This window comes from Mytilus trossulus, chromosome 4, assembly GCF_036588685.1.
Source record: "Mytilus trossulus isolate FHL-02 chromosome 4, PNRI_Mtr1.1.1.hap1, whole genome shotgun sequence".
Classification (NCBI taxonomy): domain Eukaryota; kingdom Metazoa; phylum Mollusca; class Bivalvia; order Mytilida; family Mytilidae; genus Mytilus; species Mytilus trossulus.
Window position 1 is genome coordinate 65,397,860 of NC_086376.1, and position 21,534 is coordinate 65,419,393.

The 21,534-nt window shown below is 29.4% G+C and overlaps 1 protein-coding gene across 1 annotated transcript in view; it reads right to left on the reverse strand.

Annotated features, from left to right (window-relative positions):
• The window catches only part of LOC134715768 (uncharacterized), a 134,229-nt gene that overhangs the window by 110,169 nt on the left and 2,526 nt on the right, over positions 1 to 21,534 (reverse strand). Inside the window, exon 2 of the mRNA XM_063578195.1 lies at positions 20,074 to 20,203. Coding sequence (XP_063434265.1) covers positions 20,074 to 20,203 — 130 coding nt within the window. The remainder of the gene's footprint in view (positions 1 to 20,073; positions 20,204 to 21,534) is intronic.

Consider the following 21,534-nt stretch of genomic DNA (forward strand, 5'->3'; position numbering starts at 1 on the left):
ACTGTAATACATGTTTAATAGACAATTAAAAATGCAAAAACCCAAACATATTTAAGTCTGATGCAATTTCAAGTTTAAACTTTTAAATTTTTCAAACTCAAAATCCTTAAACTTTAAAGCTAATAATTTCCACAGGTTATCTGAATGTGAGAAACATGCATTTAAACTGTATTAATTATGCAAATTACATAAGCTATATGAGAAAAATTTTAGGTCTACAATATCGAATGTTAACTTTGTCACACTGACAGCTTTTTAGGCCTACCTATGGCCAGCCAAGCTGAAGTTATAATACAATTAACCAATGCAACAAAGTCAGGCATTGCTAGGCTATTGGTTACAGAGTACATTCCTATAAAACTGCAAGACTTTAATATGTGTTTCTAAAGTAGAATAACATCAGAGAATTAGTATATTTTCCCAATCATTTTAGAAATTGACATTTTTAATTTATATTCAAACAAAAAATTTCTTAGTCTGCTTGTCCTTAAATTTAAATGAAATTCAAATTGAATTACAAACTTTTCAATACATGTAAATATAATCATATATTTAAGATGATTCATTAGAATATACATTAATCCACGAAAATCCATAATGTAAAAATTAAATGTTCTGAATACAAATAACTACGGGTTGATGTCAATTTAATATCTTACAAATGTGTTAAAGTTTGTCTACCATCCTGAACAAAACATAACATTTTTAAATAATGATATATAATGCTCCATATTAATAAAAATTGATGAATAAATGAAGTTGTTGGATGTACATGCATTGCGTTTAAATTCATGCATTGGTAATAATGAGAAATTTAATAGCAGGTTCCTTAATAATAGTGGCTTAAGGTTGGTTTTGAAAAAGGCATTTCTGAAAACATAGTTCTTCAGGGGCAATTTAATATTATTCAATTTCCAGAACATCAATGTATTATTAGCAGTAGAACAACGCATGCATTGTGCCTAAAATATAATTATATTTCTTAAAACTTTCTGCTTGGGATGTAAATCTTGGCATTTTGAGGAACACAGAGGACATTTCAGTTTTTTTTTTTATTCAATGATCAGCCTTTTTTAAATCATTTCTCGCATCCATGAATATTTTTTTTATGATTCGACTGACTTATTACATTTGCTTAAGAGTCAGTATAACGTGACACTACAAGTCAAATGTGCACTTCTCTTTGACACATTCCCCATTTCCATTTTCAATTTTACTTCCAACTTCAGAAAAAAAATACAAAAAAAATAAATTGTACTGGAGACAACCTTTCTGCATAAACAAACAAATAACCCCTAGTTCCAAATGTCAACGAACATATTTAGATAAATTTTAGCTTATCATAAAGCTCAGCTTTAAATTTCTACCATAAATCAAGCTTCTTTATTTGAATACACTGTTAAACTATCCATTTTCATAGTACCAAGGATTTAAACAGAACATCATTTCTGCTTGATAACACAGCTGTTAGGTTTACATTCGATTTTATTTTGTCGGGCATGCATTATGTCTTGTCATGCGTTTAACAAATCACTTTCAAATTTGAATTTATTGAACAGCCGATTTCACAATTTGAATTTAAACGTTTGAAAAGATATTAGTCGGATGATGCAGGCTTAATATCATACAGCTACATTTGAATAGAGGGTGTATTTTATATATAGTCTCAAATTGCTGAAGATTTATTACACTATTGTGTTGAATATAGAAGCAATTTTATTTAGATATCAACTTTCAATTGATAAATTTCCTGACTAGGTATATTTGATGAGAAAAACTTAGTCTCTAAATCTGTCTCTTTAAAAATAGAATTCAAAGATATCCAACATATCTATTCTGTCAGAATCATGTAAAGATGTCTTTTTTTAACATATTGAACCACAGCCAAATCATTTGTAAATACGATTAACTTGAAATATTTGAAAACTATTTTTAAACATGACAGTAGAAAAAAACACATTTTAATAAACATGAAAGGTCGACTGTATTTGTTTAAGGGATCAAGCTTTACTGAATAAAGTTGTTGAATTTGTAGTAAATTTACTATATATACTTTACAAGATGCATAAAGAAGTTTCTTCTTTTACGTTTGCTGCCTCAAGATAAGGCCAAGGATACTATTTCACTCAGTACAGAAATTTTCTTTGAAAATGGTATAAATTGAGAATAAGTTCTTCAAAACTGGTAAAACCAACCACTAAAATAACTGAGGAAAATAACATACCTATTGTTTCACAACTTATTTAAAATAGGTAAAATAAATGTATAGGTAAAATAAATGTCTATGTTAAAAAACTGTCATTTACTGGAATTCAATTTCAATAGGAGACCGATCCTAATTAAAAATACCCAATACGAAATTCATGACCAAATGAAAATGGACATTTAACTTCTACTTAGCTACCCATGTAAACAAGTAAATAAATAATTCAAAATGGACATCTGCCAGGAAAAAAAACGTTGACTAAAGATTTCATTTGAACTAATTTCATAGCAGAATGGCCTTCTCGCCTTTTACAAAGCTCGACAAATAATTATGTTAAAACGATGTTGACTGATTCTAATCAACACTCACTACTGTTTTGGCCCTACGTCAAATGACATTCTATTTGTTAAAAGGCCATGCTAATTTTCTCAATACAAAAAGATTTTTTATGGATAAATTGAATGTTTTACAATTATCCTTATAATTTAAATGTAAAGTGAATCAAATATACTTAATTCTGACATTAAGGACCTTTGGAGTGAAATAAGACGTAATTTTAATCAAATTTTGTCGTTCTTCAGACTTTCTCATAGTACATTTACACTAAACTTTAATAAAGAGTACTGTGGATTCCTATAATATTTATTTATGCTCCTTTGAAAAAGATTGGGAAGATTGAGGCAGATAAATCCAGATAAAAAACCTTAAGAAAACAGATACACTAAACTTTACTTTATAATTATCTTATAAATATCTTGAGGTCTGTCATGCCTAGAAGAGGGTCTATTTATCTATAAGAAACATAAAGGTGCAGGTTGCATCTCACTGGTTTAATCTTGAAAACCAATGTTAGACAATTTTTTAGGGTTATATATTATCGTATTAAAATCATTCAGCCACAAGTATGTTGTAAAATATAAATTGTTTTTTAATTGTAAGTATTTTATACCCTATTAACATAAATCATCTTACATAATCATTGATAACGTATATCTGAAGTATTATTATCATATATGAATTGTCTATATAATTGCAACTCTTCCACAAAAAATATCATGAAAAATGTATTTATCAGTTTTAAACAATTCAGGTCTTATTAGTATGCACTTTTCGTTCATTTTTTTTTTTTTAAGAGCCCCTGTACTACATGTAATTTTGACCTTTTACAAAATATTTTGAATCAACAATCATGTGAATAGAATAAATACCAGTTTCCCTTCCCATGTTTAAGATCTGTCGTAATCATTTAGATGGACCAACCTTCATATTTCATCAACAATAATATCAAAATAAGGAGATGTGGTAGCATGGCCACTGACACAACTATCAATAAACCCAAACAAAGATGTTACACACAGCCTTGAACAATGAGCAAAACCTATTGTTTTGCTCATTGTTCAATTTGCTGTGTATAATGTACATGATAGAAAACGGTAATTGAAGTCTGTATCATTTGCACATATAAATAAAGAAATGTTCATTGCATACACACTAAATATTAACATTTTAAAAAAATTTGAATTAATTAACTTTTTTTCATAGAAATAAAATAAAGTCCTTTTAAATAACAGGTTGCAAGTTTCTATTATTTATACTGTTCATGATTACGCCACACCTGCCATGCAGTATTTGCATTACAATTTATACAATAATAAAGGTAAACAGTTTAACTACTAAGTAAATATCCCACCATATACTTTATTTACATAGTCCTTTTACTGTGTCTCTACAATGTATTGTCTGTGTGGTGCAAACCAGTCTTTAAATGAACCAAAAATAGATTTTTTCTTTGATATATTTCAAGAGCAGTACATGTGTACTTTAAAGATATTTTCAACTAATCACTGAGTACATGCATTGAAACTTATTTTCTACTCAACTGCATCCTAATTTTTACTTACATATGAATCTAAGATAAATACTTAAATATTCACTAAAACTATATGAGATTTGGAAATTAGAATCTTTTGAGCTCCATCCATAGATATGTCATAACTTATTCAATCTACATTTTAGATGCTCTAGCTATAGGAATAAGCAGAACATATATAACAAGTGAAACTGTGAGCTACTGCTCACTGATGATACCCCCGCAAGTGGATAATATAAAAAGTGTAAAAATATGCAAGTGTTTGGTAAACAGGAAGTTGTCGAGTGATGAATCTGAAAACGCATCACACTGTATAGCTAACTTATATAAATCCTGAAACCAAATTTCAGAAATCCTTGTAATGTAGTTCCTGAGAAAAATGTGACGAAAATTTTCAACTTGGCTATCATGTGTAAAATCATACAAGTGTTCGGTAAACAGGAAGTTGTCAAGTGATGAATCTGAAAAGGCATCACACGGTATGGCTGACATATATAAATGTTGATACCAAATTACAGAAAGGGTGGATGTGTAGTTCCTGAGAAAAATGTGACGAAAGTTTCATGGGACGGACTGACGGACTGACTGACAGACAGAGGTAAAACAGTATACCCCCCCTTTTTTAAAGCGGGGGTATAATTAAAGCGGGGATATAATAATAATACTTAGTTCAGAAGCTTACAGCTTACAGGATATACATTTGTACATTAATTTTTAAGATATATATAATGGAAAAGAAATTGATTTCAAAACCCAAATGTAACTGCTTCTAATACTAATTATAATCAATGTATTGTATTACAAAATATTTGCATTCAAGATCTGAATCGTTCCACACAACGAATCCTATTATCATGATGGATGTAGTAAAAATATATCCATATGATATTAAACATTTATGAATAATTAATAAATGCAATTAAGGAAAAATTGTTATGCTTCATCTTATTCTACACCTAATTCAATAATTCTTTCTAATAGTAAACAATTTCAAAGTTATAGATGATTATAACCTTTTAGTAGAAATTTCTGTGAAGAATGTGGGTGTTCATTGTCAAATTGCAATCCAGATTCAAATACAAAAAGTTCAAAGTTTTTCTATAAGAATCAAAATGTTCTTCTTTTACTTTATGCATCTATGTGCACATCTACATGCATTGTAACCTATTCAATCATAGAACTCTTTCACTATATCATTTTGATGCCTTGTTAAAAAAAAACTTGTATGTTTGTTTTATATAAAATCATTTCATTCCATGGTCTTGTTTACTATAGGTCCTCCAAAAGGATTTTAATTGAAGGTCTTTCTTCATAGGAGTCGGTAGATAATTTTTTATAAACACGTTTGAATTGCAAAACAGACATTTGATCTTCAAAAACGCTAAGTATTATTTTTAACAAACTGAACAATTTGAGACTTTTGCCATGTTTGAGTATGTGAATTTTTCATTATACACTTCAAAATTGATATGCTTTGACAAAGTCACGATTGTCAAAAATTTTCCACAATGATGCAAAAATCATAATTGAAGAATTCCTAGTGAACAGCTTCAAAACTGCTTGGAAATCTATTGATTGAACTATCATACATTGATTTAATACAATGATTTACAGGAGTTATGCATGTTAAGAAATTTGCCACGGCATGTAATCTAGATAAGATATTTCCTGATTAACCATATTAAGGTAATCGATTATCTCCAGCATCGATGATTACAACCTTTTACACGGACTAAAAGTGGTAATTAATTTCCTCCGTCTTTTATTCACGATTTCATTCAGAAAGAATAAAATATATTTCTTTACCTTAGGTCAAAAGGTGAAATACTTGATTGATTGAGCAACGATACCAATACACTGATGTTGATGGAACCCAAAGTTGTCTGAAACCTGTCTAATTGTAGGTACAGCACCTAATTTACTGCCTTTTCTTATCTGGACAAATAACAAGTAACCAGTGGTTAATTACCTGTGCAGGTGAATCAAGGTAACTTCGTTTTGATGATATCATTCCCTAGGATTATCCTTATAAAGTAACACTCAGTTGCTTTGTCTGCTATTATAGGGGGAATCATTTATCTATACTGATAGTATCAATGCATATACTCAAATAATGAAGGACCCACTGACAAACCTACTCTCTAACACAATATATGATTTTGGGAAAACTAACATATAATTTGTTATATTAAAATCTATCATCATAAAAATACAGATTGATCTTCCTTCAAATTCTTAATTGTTGTCTTGCTCACTTAAGGACATGTTACAGGCCTTACAAATATATTCATTTCTGTAAAACCTTTTAAGTGCTCAATCCTGATCTGACCCAACATGTGCTAAACTAACATAAGAACTAAGGAAGAATACTCATTCATAAAAAAGAGCTCAAAATTGGTCTAAAAACTTATGTTTCATGTGTAAAGGGACCAGTTCTTTGTTATGAATGAGTTACGCAGGATGATGAAAGATCAATGGATGTAAATGATGTCATTAAACAATAAACTATTATCGCCACAAAAAACCTTTTAAAGCATATAATTTGTTGTATCAGAAATCTATGGGAAATGCAAGAACGGCAGAGTAAGGAAGTCTATACATGGAACAGTTATTCAAATTCTGAGCACTTACATAAGAAGGTGTTTGCTTGCTTGTAGTAATAACCTGTTATTAATTGGTGAAAATACCTAATTTATATGTCAAATATTAATCACATACAAATTAATTGTGATCAAATTACACATTAGATTTCATCAATATTTAACACTTAGCTGATAACACTGTTAGAGAATCTTATTCAATTCTATTTAGGAATGATAAAATATCAATTTGTTTAAATAAGTCTGAATGGGGTATAGATCTTCGTAGCTTTAACTTCCTTCAACTGCACCGGCACATGTAATTACATGTATAGGACATAGAACGAATCTGATGACATGTCTTTTAGTCTGCATGGATTTCATTGAAATTTTAATGGTTTTTCTTTGTCATGTATAAGTGCATGTTAAATATATATTTTTTTATTTCAAGGCAATTGAAAATTAATCCTGTTTATTGCATAATATACCATTTTAAATTTGATATAGTATGCAATCATATCTGAAGGAAAACCTTTTATCCACAACATGTTTGAATTATATGTTACTCATTTCTGATCTTGCTTTATTTGTTCAATTTCACTACAGCGAATTTCTGATTGTGCAATGATGACAAGAGATACAATTCTTTGAAAGTTTCATAAGGAGAAATAACTCAACAAATTGAAGTTTTTAACAGATTATATGTTTTGCAGAAAGAAATCCTGTACAGTTATTCTATTTTCACTATTAATTTTTTGAAAAGTTTTTAATATGTGTTATTTTCTCTTGTTTAGTTTCCTATCTAGAAGCTATATCTAATTGGGAATTCTCCATGTTTTCATCCTGGAAAATTTGGAAATTCTGCCTTCCTTTACGCTGTAACATTGTTCTATCGAATTTTAATCTTTAAAATAGCCCTTCATAAAATGCATTCTGGGTAAACATAAAATGAAAGCTATTTTATTTTGTTATACTACCATACATCTTAAGCAGATACAAATAAAACTTCATCTGATGGAGATTCTATGAAAAATCAAGTAACACGCTTACATTTGTTTGAAAGTTATTACATTTGTTTGAAGGTTTTCGAGTGGTGTTTGCTTTAATTAGGTTTAGAAAGATATCATGTACCGGTATTTAAGAAAATTTCTAGTGCTAAAGCTCCCTAACTTCATACCAAATATTTATCCTTTCACCTAAGGTCATTTTCTTTTGTAATGTAAAATCATGTTTTCTACATACAAAACATAAAATATTGACATGGACAATTAAAGTCATTTCACAACTACAGTAAATCTTTAGAATTTTGTTCAGGTACAATTTTCTTCTGGACTTTTAAATATTGATCCTCAGTTTTACAACTGTTAGCATAGAAAGTCAACTCTGATGACATTCCATAAATCTAGCTGTTTGATAGGTTATTTACATAAGCAAATTTACTGACCATTTAAGCTTTTATCCACAAATAAAATATTGATTATTTCAAATTTATATAAAATATTAAGAGATGTCCAGTGTACTTTACAACATACAAGTACACAATTAGAATATAAATTAACAAATTAAATTTCTTGACCTTATTATTTAACCTGTCTTCTCTTTTCTACCTCGCTTCTTAAGCTATATATTTAATTTTTTACTTCATGGAACTGTCTGACTGTGTAATTTTAAATGTGTACTACTTACATTAGGTAGCAAATAATTTTTATAAACTAGAGGCTCTAAAGAGCCTGTGTCGCTCACCTTGGTATATGTGAATATTCAACAAAGGACACAGATGGATTCGTGACAAAATTGTGTTTTGGTGATGGTGATGTGCTTGTAGATCTAATCATCTAACTTTACTGAACATTCTTGCTGCGTACATATATCACCATCTATAATGATTGGCCCAGTAGTTTCAGTTGAAAGTGTTAGTAAAAATTTACAAATTTTATGAAAATTGTTAAAAAATTGACTATCGATTTGTCTGAAATTTTCAGGGCAGATAGATCTACATGATAAACAATTTAACCCCATGCCAGTTTTGCTCTTAATGCTTTTGTTTTTGAGTTATAAGCCAAAAACTGCATTTTACCCCATGTTCTATTTTTAGCCATGGTCGCCATCTTGGTTGGTTTGACGGGTCAACGGACACAATTTTTAAACTAGATACCCCAATGATGATTGTGGCCAAGTTTGGTTAAATTTGGCCCAGTAGTTTCAGAGGAGAAGATTTTTATAAAAGATTAATAAGATTTACGAAAAATGGTTAAAAATTGACTATAAAGGGCAATAACTCCTAAAGGGGTCATTTGACCATTTCGGTCATGTTGACTTATTTGTAAATCTTATTTTGCTGAACATTATTGCTGTTTACAGTTTATCTCTATCTATAATATTATTCAAGATAATAACCAAAAACAGCAAAATTTCCTTAAAATTACCAATTGAGGGGTAGCAACCCAACAACAGGTTGTTCTATTCATCTGAAATTTTCAGAGCAGATAGATCTTGACCTTATAACCAATTTTACCCCATGTCAGAATTGCTCTAAATGGTTTGGTTTTTGAGTTATAAGCCAAAAACTGCATTTTACCCCTATGTTCTATTTTTAGCCATGGCGGCCATCTTGGTTGGTTGACCGGGTCACCGGACACAATTTTTAAACTAGATACCCCAATGATGATTGTGGCCAAGTTTGGTTTAATTTGGCCCAGTAGTTTCAGAGGAGAAGATTTTTATAAAAGATTAATAAGATTTACGAAAAATGGTTAAAAATTGACTATAAAGGGCAATAACTCCTAAAGGGGTCATTTGACCATTTCGGTCATGTTGACTTATTTGTAAATCTTATTTTGCTGAACATTATTGCTGTTTACAGTTTATCTCTATCTATAATATTATTCAAGATAATAACCAAAAACAGCAATATTTTCTTAAAATTACCAATTTAGGGGTAGCAACCCAACAACAGGTTGTTCGATTCATCTGAAATTTTCAGAGCAGATAGATCTTGACCTTATAAACAATTTTACCCCATGTCAGAATTGCTCTAAATGCTTTGGTTTTTGAGTTATAAGCCAAAAACTGCATTTTACCCCTATGTTCTATTTTTAGCCATGGCGGCCATCTTGGTTGGTTGACCGGGTCACCGGACACAATTTTTAAACTAGATACCCCAATGATGATTGTGGCCAAGTTTGGTTTAATTTGGCCCAGTAGTTTCAGAGGAGAAGATTTTTGTAAAAGTTAACGCCGGACGACGACGGACGACGACGACGGACGCCGGACGCAAAGTGATGAGAAAAGCTCACTTGGCCCTTTGGGCCAGGTGAGCTAAAAACACACAAGGGCACATGCAGGCTAATGAAAAATTGAGAACTAGAGAACTAGGTTGGAATTTAAATCCCTTTTTTTAATGTTTCTATAAATTATATCGCCCTTTGAAAATATTAGTACTGGGCAGAGATACAAATTACTTATCTATTATCCTCAAACCTACCTCATTCATAACTGACCTTTACCAGAAAGCTTTGATACAGATTTAAGGTTGCTCTTCATATCAGTATGTCTTTTATCAAACAGAAGGCAGGTTTAACACACCCTTTTCTTAGGAAAATGCTTGTACTAAGTCAAGAAGAAGACAGTCATTTTCAATTAGTTCTGTTGGTTTGAAAAGTCTGAAGTACATACAAGTGAGAGGTTTAGCTAGCTATAAAGTCATACAAGTGAGAGGTTTAGCTAGCTATAAAGTCATACAAGTGAGAGGTTTAGCTAGCTATAAAGTCATACAAGTGAGAGGTTTAGCTAGCTATAAAACCAGGTTCAATCCACCATTTTCTACATTAGAAAATGCCTGTACCAAGTCAGGAATATGACAGTTGTTATCCATTCGTTTGATGTGTTTGGACTTTTGATTTTTAATTTTCCTTTTTGAATTTTCCTCGGAGTTCAGTATTTTTGTGTTTTTACTTTGTACATTTGATTTTCTCTGTTTTTATGAAATTCCCCTTTTGAAATTTTACTTCAGTATTTTTGTTATACTATTTTTCTATATTTTATACACTGGTCAACTGAGCCATTTATAATTTTTCTGATCAATAATTAATTAATAATACAGGAATAAATAGCTGCATAAGTCAAATACAACTAAACCCTAATTTTGTTTATATAAATTTAAATAGAAAGGTTATGTCACCTTTCTTTAACACTAAAGTGATTAGTTTACCCAATTACCTTCAAATTGGTAATATGGTCCACTAGACTAAAGATTCTTTATCTATTTAAAAAGAAAGCCAGAGACATTGCCTTAGTTAAAATGTTTATACAAAGTGGATAATCCAAAAATATTACAAAATGGGTTAATTTCAATGTCAATGCAATTACTAAATGGAGACATGCCAGAACTGTTTGTATAAAAAATCTTAATTACCACCTTTAGGGGAGTCGTCTAAAGTTTAAAATCTTCAAAATTAACATTTCTTTTTCAATCATCCAAATCATTTAACTCAAAAAAGTTTAAATCAAGTATATTTGCCACCAATAACATAAAAACACTGTCACACTGACATTCCAAAAAAATCATGTACAAGCAACGTATAAAAAACACTCTGACATTGACATTCCAAAAACATTGAGTACAAATAATATACAAAAAAGGTACATTCTTGTTTTGACATAATTTGAAATTCAAATATCGATTTTAAAATAAAAGAAATACATAAAAATTGAACTTGAATGATTTACAAAAGTTACACCAGGAAGTAAGAAGTACAAAGAGTTATGATAAATTATTTAATATTAAATACCATTGTATTCTTAAGGGGGCTATGTTTAATGTAGTATGGAATGCTCACTGAAACATTCACACATAAAAATCATTATTCCTTGAATTTTTCAATGTCAAAACATTCGATTGTAAATTACTCAAAAACAAATTTATGGAAAATTTGTAAAGGTTTCTGATTCCTGAGGAACACTTTGTCTCACCTGCAATTTGAGGCTTTAAGTGTAACAGAGTAAATCATAAAAAAATAGGTTCAGACCAAATAGCAAATAATTTCTGAACATCATAGCTGAAAAATATGTCATGAAAAAAATCTGAATCCATAATTTTATTCTATTCATCGTAAGCATCATCAAAGTGGCACACATATAACCAAAAATAACTTCAACAATAAAACTTGATAATGTTGCAGACCTTATATCAAATAATCTCTTGCTGGGAATTTATTAATATTTGTTGGATATAAATTTTCGTTGATTTCTTTGGTACAGGGGAACAAAGAAATCTAAATGTTCAAGAATTGCAAATATTCTTAAGGAATGTATGCTGACATTGCCAAAACCACAAAAATAAATATCCCTGAAAAATGCAAGTTTTCCACAATCCACGAAAAATAAATGAATCCACAGTAATACTTATCCAATTAAAAGAATTTCTAGTCAGAAGATCAAACAGATTCATACACAAATGAACAGAAGAACATTATGTGAATGAAGTACAATGTATTTCATCTTCTCCATTAGTCTGAGTATGATACTTCATAATACATTTAATTTTAGATAATTTAGTCATGTGACTGTGACGTCATCAACGTTTTTTCATGGTTTTCTACGGTTTAAAATGGAATTAGAATTAAATTATAAGAAAAGACTAATATTTTTTCTGTCTATTCAAAATAACATAAAAAATGTGGTGCACACTGTTAAATAACCCGCTACACGCGTTATTCAGTGTGCACCACATTTTTTATGTTATTTCTTCATAGACAGAAAAAATATTACAGTTATTCCTTAAATATATTTGTTCTAAAATAGAGTAGCAACTTCATTGTATCAGTACAAAAGATGACGTCAGTGGCGTCAGTTGTTTAAAAGTATTTTTTTTTAAAATATGCTGATTGGTTGACGTTATTTTGTTATCAGCCCATAGACATAATTTAGTCATGTGACCGTGACGTCATCAACTTTTTTATATGGTTTTCTACGGTTTAAAATGGAATTTAGAATTAAAATTATAAGAAAAGACTAATATTTTTTTCTGTCTATTCGAAATAACATAAAAAATGTGGTGCACACTGTTAAATAACCCGCTACGCGTGTTATTCAGTGTGCACCACATTTTTTATGTTATTTCTTCATAGACTGAAAAAATATATTACAGTCATTCCTTAAATATATTTGTTCTAAAATAGCGTAGCAACTTCATTGTATCAGTACAAAAGATGAGGTCGGTGGCGTCCGTTGTTTAAAAGTACTTTTTATATATGCTTGAGTAAGTCTGAATATTTTAACTAATTTACAAGGATACCACTTTTATAAAGATCTAACTAAACAAGAAAAGGAAATTAATTAAAATAAAGGCTTATGAAACAGTAAATATATTTTGTTTGTATAACCATGATTTAATAATCAGTTGTATAAACAACAAGCCTGTGACGTATTTACCTATAAAATTATACCAGTAACTATTTCATTTTTAAGGACGGCTTGTATGTAAAAAGAAAATGATCCGATCTCACACAAAGTTCTATTTAAAAAAAAGTAAAGAAAAGAATAAATAAATATTGACCATGCCTTTGAAAAATTTAAATTGCACAACAATTATTGAAATAAAATTGTGAGAATTCTTAATAAGAACTAAGGTGTAGAATAAATTTTACAAAATTAAGCAATTTAAAATTTTAACTGCTCCAATTTAAATTCAAGCTAGCTATAGTCAACTAATAAGAAATACAACAAATTCAATTGCAATGTTAAAGTATATAATGAAAAAAACCGGCAGCAATAAGTACCCAATAATAAATAAGCTGTGAAATATAATTGAATACTGTAAGTAACAAAATCCTTTGATATATGTACAATTCACTTTTATCAATCAATTTTGTAGGTGCGAGTCAAATTTATGAAAATTACCCATACCCATAATTGATTCCATATTTAGACTACAAATACTGTTAGTCAAGTGTTAAAAACAAGATATAGTTACAATGATCAAAAAGATATAGTACTTAAAGTAAAAAAGACTTTTTTGTATATTTAAATTACATTACTCTCACTTATGATCAAGGGGCTGCTTGTATTTCATCTAATTATATAATGAGGACAATTCATCAAAATTAGCATTTATATCTATTTTTCTACAAAATATACTCCAATCAGTTCTATTCTCTGATATTCACATGTTTGAATTAAAGATTAGTTAGACACTTCAGAAATATAATTCCATTTTTATTTAATTTCTATCAAATATTTATAATCTGTTAAACATATGATATAACAGTATTACATAATATTCAAATATGTTAAAAAATGAACTTGTATAATAAAGGTGCTGCCTTCCTAAACTCTACAAATTAGCTGAAATAAAACACTTCATGTACAAAGTTCTCACCAGTATTTTTATATGGTGCCATGGGATATGAAAATAGCACTTCATTGATAATACATTCTTTTATAAAATCTATTCAAATACCATCACCATAAAAAATATAGGGGCATGCTACCATGGTGCTATAATAAGCCCTTGGAAGATCACGCATATTATTTAATTATAACTATGTATTTAACTTTCAAAAAGTTGAGCATTAATTGGAGACATGTATGATGTAAACTTGAAACCTATTGACATATGACGTAGGTACAGTTATGTGCAGAAATTTAACCCAAGAATTTATTCTTGCAGTTTGAAAAGTGATATCCATGGAAGAACTTTCATTTTGTTATTTTTAAAGAAATATATTAGCAGCCCTTTATAGCTTGAAATTAGGGTGGTGGTGGGTAATATGTTCAACCATTAACATTTCACAAGGACAAAGTATGATATATATGGACTCTTTGATTTATATATTACACTAAGTACAAACGTATAATAAAACTATACATCAATATCCTAAAATCCAATTTTTCTGGCAAAACATCAAATTTATACAGCAATGCAAAAATGAACTCATAAGGAAATGAAGCTTTATATAAATTTTAGATATTAATCAGGCTCCTTATTGTATGCTTTCCATTTCAATAAATTGTCATTTACAGTTTATCCATTTCCCTCCCCTCTTTTATGGTCCTTTATGACCCATTTGCTCTTATGCTGATGGATCTTTTCCATGACAAATGTGAACTATCAACCTTATTACATAATCAGAACTGGTGGCAAATTTTTTTAAAAGACAGGAAGCAGATTAAAGTTGTCGATGTAAACAATACATGTTGATTTTTCTATTATTTTGATTCACGTCATAACAAATAACTAAATGTACATGTATTTAAGGGTTGAGAAACAAGGGTCACTACACATGAATATTTTATAGATAATCCATATTGTTAAAGTCTATGGAATAAAAGTCTGTCTTATACATAAATAAACATGTGGATCAGATTAACCTTAATTTTATATCAAGATTACATGTAAATGACATGTTTTATACCACATGTATTATTTATAAACAAATAATTCATTTATTTTCATGGGCACCAATTCTGTGGATTAAGGAAAAATAATACTTTCTTTGATATTCTATTTCTGGTTTTGCCAAATTATACATACAAACCTACAAGCCTGTAGAAAAATTGTATTTTGTTGAACATTCAAATTCATGGTTCACCTTTTCATACAAATCTATGAAAATTGATATTCCATGTAAATTAATGAATCCACAGTATAACTATTAAACTGATATACCTGTTCTTGTTTGCAAATTGCATTTTATTAATTGCTTGGTAAATTTAGACACTTCTTTTAAAAATTTCCACCTTTTGATTAAATCATGGTTTGTGTTTTGAGTCGAGAGGTTGTCATACACATGCATATACATGTATGTATCAGGAGAGAGAGCATAACAGCGATTGGAAACCTTGTTCAAAAATTAAATTAAATGAGCATTAATTGCAAAGTCTGTATAAATTTAGTATACTTTTGTCATGGCCATTTTGTCACTGGTTACTTTAAGTGGATGGATGGATTGTTAATCACAATCCAGTGGCAAATATTACATGTTTATTAAAACCATAAATTATGTTAGTTGTATCATTCCTACCTAACTGGTAACTTTTAATGCACTTATCATCTTTTACTCCAGCTTAAAATACTCTTTATGATGGATTACCTTTCAATTTTCTAGTTAGGGATAACTACTAGTTACTAAAGGACAAAGAGACTTATAAAGCAATTACTATAGCTAGCTAAAGTAAATGAAGCTTTATAGGAATAAATGAGAATGATGCCTTTATATACATTAATTTTCTCATGGGTGCCACATATTGATTTTTCCCATAGTTGTACTAGGGTCATCAGTATCATAACATATGATCTTTTGCTGATTATTCTTAATAGTTAATCTTGATTCAATAAACAGACTAAAACAGTACACACAAAAATTTAAAATGTGGTATGATTGCAATTTGCAAATATTACAACTCTCCACCAGAGACCAAATGACATAGAATTTAGCAACTATAGGTCACTGTATCTTCAACAATGACAAAAAACCCATACAGCTTAGCAAGCTACATGTATAAAAGGCAACAAAATAATGATAAATGTAAAACAGTTTAAACAAGAAAACTTACAACCTAATTTAGTTTCCCTTTGAAATTGCACTAGCAGCTATTATGCAAGTGAACCACTGCAGAACAGACATCAATTATGATATAAGATATGGGTAGGTGGCACAGCGTATGATTGCCAATAAGACAACTATCAGACATAGTATCGATGATATGGATTAAAGCAACATATGTTTTTTGTACCTAAAGTATGACCCTAGCCTACAGAAACTGAAAAAATCATTATTCATATTACAGCAATGAAGATCAGTGGTGTCAATTCATATGTATGGTATATACATAACTGGATATACATGGAAAGAACTTACAAATGTTAACATAATTGTAAACAAAATTCCACAATTACAAATTAATTGATCATTATCCATGCTGTAGTGATTCTCACTATTGAACTGAAACATATATAAAGGAATAGAATTGCTTCCAATAATGATTTAACTGAAGAAAGATGTAAACATTGAAGCAAAGCTAAAACCTTGGTCTACTTTACAATTAAAACTCTCTTTGACTTAGTCAACTGTAAAGGATGCAACATAAAATATTTCCTGAAAGAACTGATCAAATTTCAACCAATCTGATCACAGCACATATTCTTAAAGAGAGGCAATAGATAGTGATGGGATATTCAAACTCATAATTATAAGTCCACATATATATGCATGGAAATGACAATGACATGGCAAAAAAAATAATAATGTATGCTGAAGAGCATCATATGATCAATATACCCACTCTGACATGTGCAAGAATATTGTGGAACATGACAAAGAAACAAGCTTCAAATACAGGTACATTGTAATACATCCAGGAGAGAACAACAAGTTATATCTAATAACAAATCATTACACAGCTACATGTAAAAGTACCAATAAAAAAAATTGTTGCAGGTCACATACAAAAACCAGGACATGTAATTCAACCCCTAAAAAAAGACACGAAAAGAAAAAGCCTACTAAACTCCAAATTCTAAGCAAATCAAAACAAAGGCTGGTGAATCCTGATGGCAGGTCCAGTCTTCTATATATGGCCATTAAATTTTGGATTTACATTGTGTAGTGCAATTTTCTGGTCAATTAACTGTTCCTGTTGCAACCCCATTTTTTAAGTCCTCTATATAGACAACTGCCAATTTTGATTATCCTTTCCACATTTCTATAAAAGACACTACAAGGAAACTTGATGACAGTGTGCACAATACTCCTGTTCCCTCCCCAAATTACTTCACCAATTTACAGTTTTTATACAACAACAGAATTCTTTTCAGCGCTGCATTTTCCCCATAACGGATCCTTTTCAGAAAATTTATGTTTGAATGCTTCAATAAGGATTGGGAAGAATGCATTACCGTAACTATATATTACAGTTCGTTCTTCAAAAATTGAAGAACTAGATAATTGTTTGCGTAACATGTTAAAATTATGTCATATTCATGAATGTCAAGAAAGGTTAAGTTCTTCAAAAATATAGACGATTGTTAAAAAAATTTCAATAGGGAGATTTGAGATATTGATGATTGTTTACATATATGCTAAAAGCATGTCATAAACTGAATGATGAAAAGTCATCTACCTGTATGCTAATGTCAACAAAAGTAATTGATGCATTCTAAATAATAGCTCAGGTAAAGACCACTGCAGTGATTAATTAAAACTTTATAGGTTTTCATATCAATATATCCTCACATTGTTTTATAATGGGATATCAATAAAATAAAGCTCAAATAGCTAAAATTACAATGAAAGCCATTCAGGAAACAGTTCCATAATTGGTAACAATAATTGATTTTGATTTCTCAAATTTGGTTTATAAACAAATGTTCAGGTGTGTTAAATTTCATTTAAATGTAAAAATTGTTTTATCAAGCATTTGAATTTTTTGAGAACGTGATTTGAATCAGGAAGTAATATATTACTATTGGTGTTATGACATGTATATAAATTTAAATAAATACAAACAAACAGCTATTTGTTACTGATGAAATCTTAAAGAAAAAAACATTGTAATATTATAGAAAGTAATAAAGCACGATAAAGATACAAAATATCTTAAACAAGCTACATGTAGGACCACACATAAGTATCACCTTCTGTACATTATCAGGGTCTTTTTAGAACCATGCTATTGTATATGTACATTGTACTAGTGCTACATGTACAATGTACAACAGCAGCTGGGTCCTTTAAAGTCGAATGACCAACAAAATGTACATCCCAAAAGACCTCCAGTGCTACATGTACATAATATATACGTTCATTTTGAACACAGTGGATGTACTAAAATATCAAAAAGCACTGGATACAGAGAACAAATATTTTGTAGAGCAATTACAAGCTTTAATTTGGCTTCACATGGTTCACTTTATAAAGCAGAATTCTGTCTTTCACAAAAAAAAATAATATCACTTTCCAGCTGCAATATTCTTATTATGTATATGTTGTGTACAAGTTATCATTTTGTACAAATTATAATTTGTACACAAATATTGTACAAATTATAATTTGTATTTTGACGTTGTACAAATTGTAATTTGTACAAAAAGTGCTTGTACAAATTACAATTTGTACAAAATTGGACAAAAAATCACTTATAACTTGTACAATAATTTATCATATGGATTTTGGAGAAACAGCATTGATACACATTATTGAATTGCTATCAAATGACAACACATTACAACTAGGTTTAAAAATTCAAAAGTCAGTACTTTATCATTTGTTTGAACAGGTGATCTAGTGATTTATGGAATCTTATTTTGCAAACCATCATTTCACTCTCAATTCGATGACGACCTGTTTTCCCTTTAGCTGCTTCACATATATAAAGCAAACGTTGAAGCTCAGGAACCGTTGCTGTGAATGAACATGTGTATTTGTTTATTGAAAAAATAATATTTTATGAAAATAAACCATTGCAAAGAGTGACACCTGCTGGAACCTCTGGCTCCAAATAATAGACTGATTTTATAAGTTAACTTTCACGTAATGATTTAAAATAACTACCCAATCCATGCACCTCAGATTGAGATTTTCTGCTCTTTTTTAAAATTGTTATTTTATATATTATACGTTTATGAAGGATTTAAAATATCAACTTTATGTGCTTGTCTCGATTTTGCTGATGTACTATGAACTTACTTACTTACTATTATTATTATATATGTAGTTTTGAATAAAAAAAAAAACCTCAAAAATAACGATAAGTTCTATTCAAGCACTACTTTCAAATGATATTTTTTTAAGGATAAAGTAGTAGGTATAAACAATTTGAAAAAAATCCTTTTTGTTTACTTTTGTTTCTCTCAAAAATTTTGAAGATCTAACTGCCTTTTATATTTGTGTAAAAACGGTGTATTTTGTTAATAAGGTTTGGTGTGTAGTCAGTTAACTACAATTATATTGTGTGAATCAGTGCATTTTTTCACCAAAATTCATATTTGAAACTGTTGTACAAGTTATAAGTGAATTTTGGTCAAATTTTGTACAAATTACAATTTGAACAAGCATGTTTTGTACAAATTATAATTTGTACAAAGTCAAAATACAAATTATAATTTGTACAGTATTTTTGTACAAATTATAATTTGTAAAATGATAAATTGTACACAACATATATATACATTATAAAACAAATGTATGTCTATAAATGCAGATATGTAAAAGAGAGAAAGTTCAATATACAAATGTATATAAAGTTTTAAAACACATGACAACTTGAAATAGAAATTACACAAAGGAGGTTATTGTGATTCTCTCCTGGGTTCCTCTGCCATTAAAATTGACCGCAACCAAATAACACAATCAATAGTAGTGAAAGTGGCATTAAACACCAATCAATCAATCTATATAAATTACTTAAAGAATACTTACAAATATCCTTGGGGACATGTTTCACAATTGCCATCTGTAGAAAAGTAAGACCCAGCTGAACATGATGATGCTATTCCTGGGCAGTTTGTATCACACTCAGTGCAGTTACATGATTGTGCTGTAACTATATCTACAATGAATAATCAGAACATATTATAAAATCTTGCTTTTCTTCATTCTTTTCAAATCTATGTTTTTTAATAATACAGGCCTAGGACTACCTAGAACTATAGATCAATTGTAAAAAGGAGGCTGATACTCAATGGTTGTTGTTTGTTGCTCCATATCGTTCACTACAATGTACATACATGTAAATCAGGCTATTATTTTTGTTGATTAATTGTTTTACGTTTGACATTTCATGGCCATTTATAGCTGAATTTGCCTTATGGATTTTACTCTTTGCTGAAGGAGGTACAGTGACCTATAGTTGTTAATTTCTGTGTTATTTGGCCATTTGAGGATAGTTGTCCCATTGGTACATGTACAAAAATGTATGTAACCATATCCATCTTAAATGTTATCTATATCATAAAACCTTCATTCTTTTCAGATTTATGTTGTATCATAATACAGTAAAACTGAGATCATGTGTTTAAAAAAGAAAGAAATAGAAGGAGCAACACTCATAGAGAGTCAATTAATGGTCACTTTCAAATTGCAATATAGTTAATTCATTAAGGAAGATAATTTTCCATTACATGTAGTCTCCAAATAATCGATTTAGTTGTACATTGTAGTTCACTTAACATTTTAAGTCTATAAACTAGTGTTTGTTTACTAGAATGTAAAGCTTCTGAATGTTGCATTGTCTTATAACCATTCACGTTGAACACAAAAGTGGAATTTAGTTTTTTTAAAAGAGACTTGTTAACGGGTAAAGAAAAAGCTGCATTAGTTATATAATTAAATTTTATGTATTTTACTCTGTATTTTATAATATATTTTATTATATGATTTCTAAATAATGCAATCACAGGGGCTTGTTCAGTGGGTCAGACGAGGTTTGACTGTCAATGGCGATCACTATCCTATTTTTTTTTTTATATATGATAGCGATCGCCGTTGACAGTAAAACCTCATCTGAACCACTAAACAAGCCCCTGTGATGCAATGGTGATTTTCAGTACATGTAAATTGGTAACAACAAGTCTTGAAAACCTGTTAAGTGTTACTGTAAAAATTAAAAAGGATTTACCATACAAAAACTATAACATAGAAGCATTATTGTCATTTTTCTAAACAAATACAATTTGCAATGTATATATAAAAGAAATTAAAATTACATTTACTTGAGGTACAACTTTGCAAATAAAAATGAAAATAACATTTAACTTGCCATTTTGTAAAACAAGGACATAAATATTAATGCACAATATGTATCTAGCTTTTACGGTGACCTATAGTTGTTAATGTCTGTGTCATTTTGGTCTTTTGTGGATAGTTGTCTCATTGGCAATC